This window comes from Genypterus blacodes, unplaced genomic scaffold, assembly GCF_046128005.1.
Source record: "Genypterus blacodes isolate CSIRO-AG114 ecotype Tasmania unplaced genomic scaffold, CSIRO-AGI_Gbla_v1 ptg000003l_1, whole genome shotgun sequence".
Classification (NCBI taxonomy): domain Eukaryota; kingdom Metazoa; phylum Chordata; class Actinopteri; order Ophidiiformes; family Ophidiidae; genus Genypterus; species Genypterus blacodes.
In genome coordinates this window covers 7,837,594-7,843,593 of record NW_027466817.1, presented here as the reverse complement: position 1 = coordinate 7,843,593, position 6,000 = coordinate 7,837,594, and the positions used below count along the sequence as shown (strand labels likewise).

General features: G+C 43.5%; 1 protein-coding gene across 6 annotated transcripts in view; it reads left to right on the top strand.

Moving 5' to 3' along the window:
* The first annotated feature begins 4,251 nt into the window (after positions 1-4,251).
* LOC142995280 (vascular endothelial zinc finger 1-like) overlaps positions 4,252-6,000 on the top strand; it is a 29,901-nt gene continuing 28,152 nt past the window's right edge. For 4 of the 6 annotated variants that reach the window (XM_076146314.1, XM_076146299.1, XM_076146307.1 and 1 more), the window contains exon 1: positions 4,264-4,339. In XM_076146314.1, the coding sequence (XP_076002429.1) occupies positions 4,307-4,339 (33 nt within the window). In that variant the 5' untranslated portion in view covers positions 4,264-4,306. Of the gene's footprint in view, positions 4,340-6,000 lie in introns of all 6 variants that reach the window. The other 2 variants (XM_076146284.1, XM_076146291.1) reach the window with 2 other exon arrangements.

Here is a 6,000-nt window from a genome sequence, read left to right as displayed (position 1 = left end):
TGCGGGGAGGCTGGGCACGATAAGAAGCCTCCTGTGCTTAACTACAGGTGCACCACGGAACTGAATTGCGTATTTGGACTGCCTTAGTTCATCACGTTTGCGTACAAAAAACTCCACTGGTTTGTCTTTCAGCGTTGTGTGTTTTGTTGTAAGATGCCGTTTTTCATGGACTCATTGCTGAGATCATCACCACATAGTCACACTGTGGCTTTGGCTCAGCCTCCATCCTGCTCCAGCTGAATCCCAGGTTGATATACGACACGGTGAACCACCAGATCCTTCTCTCTACCCTTGAGGGAATGGGTGTCTCTGGCTCTGCGCTCTCCATGTTCGCGTCCTACCTGACAGGTCGCTCCTACCAGGTAACACTGAGAGGTTCTGTTTCGAAGCCACGTAGGCTCACCACTGGGGTTCCGCAAGGTTCGGTCTTGGGCCCTCTTCTTTTCTCCCTCTACACAACATCTCTTGGTTCGGTTATCCACTCCCATAATTTCTCCTACCACTGCTATGCTGATGACACCCAGCTGATTCTGTCGTTTCCTCCTTCTGACACCCAAGTGGAGACGCGCATCGCTGCTTGCCTGGCAGACATCTCGGGGTGGATGTCGAAGCACCACCTGAAGCTCAACCTGGACAAGACTGAGATGGTGTTTCTCCCGGGGAAGCACCGAGACCTGACCATCACCATAGATGACTCCGTGGTGACGTCTACTCGGACCGCGAGGAATCTGGGTGTGACCCTGGACAACCACCCAGGGGTCACTGTCAGTGCCTTGCTCAGGGGCACCTCGGCAGGGGCTCGAACCGGCAACCCTCCGGTTCCCAAGCGGAAGCTCTACCCACTGAGCCACTGCCTCCCTAACATCGCTTCGGTGACGCGTTCCTGCAGATTCCTCCTCTACAACATCCGGAGGATTCGTCCCTTCCTCACCGACAAGGCAGCGCAGGTGCTGATCCAGGCTCTTGTCATCTCCTGCCTGGACTACTGCAACTCCCTCCTTGCTGGCGCCCCGGCTTCCGCCATCAGACCTCTGGAGCTCGTCCAGAAAGCTGCTGCTTGTCTGGTGTTCAACCTTCCCAAGATCTCCCACACAACTTGCCTTCTCCGTTCTCTACACTGGCTCCCCGTAGCTGCTCGCATCCAGTTTAAAACTCTGGTGCTAGCCTACAGGGCAGTGAAAGGAACAGCTCCTTCATACCTCCAGGCTATGGTCAAGCCCTACACCCCCGGCCGACCACTTTGCTCTGCTGCCTCCAGGCGACTGGCTGCCCCGGCGCTCAGCGGCCCCTGCTTGCGATCAATGCGGTCACGGCTTTTCTCTGTTCTGGCACCTCAGTGGTGGAATGATCTCCCGACTGATGTCAGGACAGCGGAGTCGCTGCCCATCTTTCGCCGCAGGCTGAAGACCCATCTCTTCAAGAAACACTACCCGGATCCTCCCTCTTAGGACATCACCTACTCTGTCCTAGCTCTTCTGATGCTCTTGTTTTCTAATCTTTCATTTCTAATTTGTCCTTTTTTCTCATTCATCATAGTACTTAACTTATTGCACTTCTACTCTAGCTCTAGTTATGCTCTTAGCTGTTGGTTTAGGAAGGAAATGCGCTTACGATTTCTTGTGACCTGAAGTTCTTTTATCTACCTTTGTTGAACACACTTATTGTAAGTCGCTTTGGATAAAAGCGTCTGCTAAATGATCGTAATGTAATGATCGTAATGTAATATAACTCAGGTCATTTTCCGTATTGTTTTTTGCTTTTTGCAGCCAGCTACCGGTGCTGTGGACACTTCACACTACTTATGTTGCTGCTAACATTCGCACTCCGTTCAACGTCGTTCAGGCTGTTTAAAATATCCTCCTCCTGATTCGCAGACTTCGTCCTTTTAGTTCCACTCTGGAGCCACGACTTAAGTCGATTTGGACCGCTCACACTTTTTTCCCCCACAGTTAAGCTTAGCCTGTAGTAGTCAGCTAATAGTTGACGTTTGCACGCAGCGCCACTATCAGTAAGGGGTAGTAGTGTGCCGTGTGCAAACATTTATTTTAAGTTGCATTTAAATTTTTCCATGGTTCAGTTTTTTCTTTCTTCCGCTGCGTACCACTGGTGGGGGCCCGCATACCACCGGTGGTACGCGTACCACAGTTTGAGAATCACCGCATTAGCTAATATAACTGCTCTCCAGACAGTCATGTCTGCTGATGGCACCGCAGGACCTGACTGGTGGTCCGAGTTTATTACAGGCGGTTGGCTGGCAATCTGCATTATCAGTCATTGCATAATAATTTCACTGCTCCCCTTTTCCCTTTGCCTGCTCTCTTTCCCTTATTCTAACTCTTCTGCTTCCTCCCGACAGTGAGGATACCAATGTTTAATGTTTTTCCAGGTTATAATTACTCCCACACAAACCCACCCCAAGAGGGATGTTTTGCTGGTGATAATGATTTTCTATAATGGGATTTTTTTATACTGTGAATTTTATACTGTTTTCCATTTTACTTTTGATACTGTGATTTTTGTAGATTGATCAAGAATGATCAAAAGGGGGGAAATGTAATGACAATTGTGTACCCTCACTGTGTATTATTATGTATTACTCTGTATTAGTATGTATTTGTATGCTGTGGTATATTTTGCTTGTATATCTAGTATCTCAATAAGAACATATATTCATTCTACTAGGGAAGGCCTTACAGCTGACAATGGACAAAGGAAAAGTGGACTGAACTGGACAAGGAATGTAAATGGCACCGGAGGTCAGCAGTTTAAGCCTTGGGCTTAGACAGCTGACATATAGATGACCGTCATAAAAGTGAACTATTACCAAATATGGTCATGTAGTGTTTACAGGGGTCCCAGGTGGTTTGTCAATATCCACTGAAACGGGTCTTTTCTTGAGTGACAATCAACTGTATAAATACGTCTGAAAGTCGGAGTTCGGGAGCGACTCATTCCGGCTGCAGAGTCTCTCACAAGCGTTCCATGGTGCTTGTTATGATGCTGTACTTTGTATAATAAAACCCCATTATACAAGCAAAGACAGTGTCAGCGGAGTTCCTTCCTTCCTTCATCTTCACATCATCGCAACCCAAGATTACACTAAAATGCTTACACAATGTGTACATTTGTTCGGTGCCCAGTAACAGTGTTCTTTTGACCTTACATGGACATACAGGTTGCGGGCCTAACTGATTCTTATATACGCCCGTGTTTTTCTCTTTGAGGGCCCAAGAGAGCTAGGTGGGCATCCTGGGCACACGTATCTCTTCTCCATTTGCAAATGTGAATAAACTTCGCTTACTCAAACAGACTTTGCCTAGTCTCTGCTCAACACTGTGGTACTGCCACAACAGGTCCTACCTTAAAATAACGTGATCGCTACAGATCATAACAAGATATCTCCCGGCCAAGAGCTATTTGGGGGTGTTAAGCATAGAGTCAAGAAGGGCTCCAGCCATAAATCTGGAGGATTCTGTGGATGTGTTCCCCAAAAAACAAAAGTGAAAGTTTTTTTAACAAGCGTTTTAGTAGTTCTGCATTTTTGACTGCATCTGCCAGTGGGCCAATAAAAGAGATTTGTAGGTATACTGTATATAATGTATGTAATGTATACGAGTTATAATTTACAAGAATATGCAGCAACAGCAAAATAAAGCTATATTGAACAGAATTGCAGGCCAGTGTGGTATTTTTAAACTTGAGTAGGCTTGTTCCCACTAAATGTTTTGTTCAGTACTATTAATGTACTGACTGCAGTATATTTGTCAAGGACAACTAGCCCCTTTGAAAAACAATGAATCGACTAACACATATGCAAATACATAACACAATAAAACAGATTGTTGTGGAACTTAAAATGTTAACTGTACCGTATTAGTCTATGCACATCAAATAATTAGTAACATTAGAAACTAAAGTATATCAGTAGGTGATTCCTTTACTCTTTGCCATAATTTAACCTAGCCTTTATCCTACAACAGCGTCATAGAATTCCTGAAATTGAGCTACACTTCTGGTTTTGGCCACCCCAAGATTTTCAGTGGCCCTGTTACAATATATTTTTAACATTTGTAATGTAATGAATATCTCTAATTCAAATGTGTTTCTTTGTATAGAAACATCACTATTGGTTTACATATTCCAGATGTATTTCTGTCACCCAGTGTCTGTGCAGATAGGATTTGACATGTTTCTGTAAAGTCCAGACGTCCCAATAAGACTGTATTGGACAGGGGTTAACGGAAGTTGAAGCTGCCATGTTCGGCTGCTTTGTCGTAGGTTCCCTGCAGATTTATCAAGTGTTGCAATGGAACCGAGCTGGAGTACGTTTCTGTTTCAGGTACGTGTTGCGATACGCTCATGCCTTCAGATATTGTGTGGAGGTTTTCACAATGCGAAAAATGTTCTAAGCGAAACAAATTCCACCAACTAAAAACAGTTAAAACAAAGATGTTAGCGTTAGCATAGTAGCTAGGTCTTCTGCTGTGTGGCTTTCTGAAGCAAATTGCTAAGCAGGCTTAGCTTTAGCGAACATAAAAACCCTCGACTGTGCATGCTTTACTGAGGCCATTGAAAGCCGAATCATTACCATTGCTTCCGCGATCTCAACTAGTTGTTTTGAATGATCAACTTATCCGCCATATGTGCATTCTTTGAGTTTATAATGTTGACGCGCGCGCTCGAAAATTAGCCTGCATGTCTAGCTGTTGCATGTTGCTATTTCAAGCGGGTAAGCAGTTGGCTAAGGTGGAATCCAGGAGCAACCATCACTGCACTACAGATAACGGTGGTTGTTAGGCGGTGACATATAAGGACTTACTCACTCAACTCTCTTAAAATTCGGAATGCAATTATTTGGCCGCATCAACGTCAACGAGAAGCTAACCGCACATACACACTCGGCACGCGGACGCAAGCAACGTAGCAGCGGAACCCCCAAACTTTACGCTTTTATCAGAAATATTGAGTAAACTTGTGAGTCGTATTAAACATCGACCGAAGAAGCCGTTCGGATGAGAGGTGAAAGTCCAGTTTCCTCAGATTAACTTTCCTTGGAAAGTCATGTTAATCGTGGGAGAGTTTAACGTGCTTTGCAGAATGAATTGAAGCAAGTAATGCAAAACATTTCCGAACAATTTTATTTAAAAGGCAGGTGCTCTTGAGCAGAGAGGTGCAGCAGTAGGGCAAACGTCAATACAACACATAGTTCTGCTGTACATCGCTCATTCACTAGACTTCAAAACTTGTGTGCGTTTTGTATGGAAGATTTTGAATTAAAGCTCTAACAAGGATTCACAGTTGCATCAATTATATAACAGTAACTATTAACAGTTTTGTTAGGATTGCAAATCACTGTTACTGTACGTTTCTTGGGCTTGTAAGTTGTCTCTCAATAATGTTTTATGCTTTATACTCTGCAGTAGTCACTGATGCTTGTTATACTGAATTCTGTCACTGAGTATCAAACACAATATAGCTTCTTTTTTTTTTAAATGCACTGTAGGTTCAGTTACTTACTGACTGACCAAACATTTGTAAACATGACCATTTATGTATTTTAGCAGCCATAGTCCTGTGACCATCATATATAGAAACTCATGATGTAATAAGTCCTCATGATACAGTAACATAAATGTAAAAAAACATATAAAACCATACATTATGAAATTAGTGTAATAAATTCAACACACCATGTACTAACCTTTTAAGAAAAAAAGAAGCATGATTGTTGTCTAGGAACCCTTCCGGAGTTACTTTTAAGTGCATGATGCATGCATTCATTTTGTAACTTGTACTAGAACAGGGACAATAAAAAGGACATTTTAGAACCAGAAATGCATATTTATATTATTCAAGTTTATACAGCTTGGAGTTGGAAAACATGCATAAAAATGATGATATGGTCAAATTACTCACTTGCCTAATAATTGTGCACACAGTGTACAAATATTTAGCACTCTTGTCCAGACAAGAGTGCAGTCACAATATTCATTCCCAGGG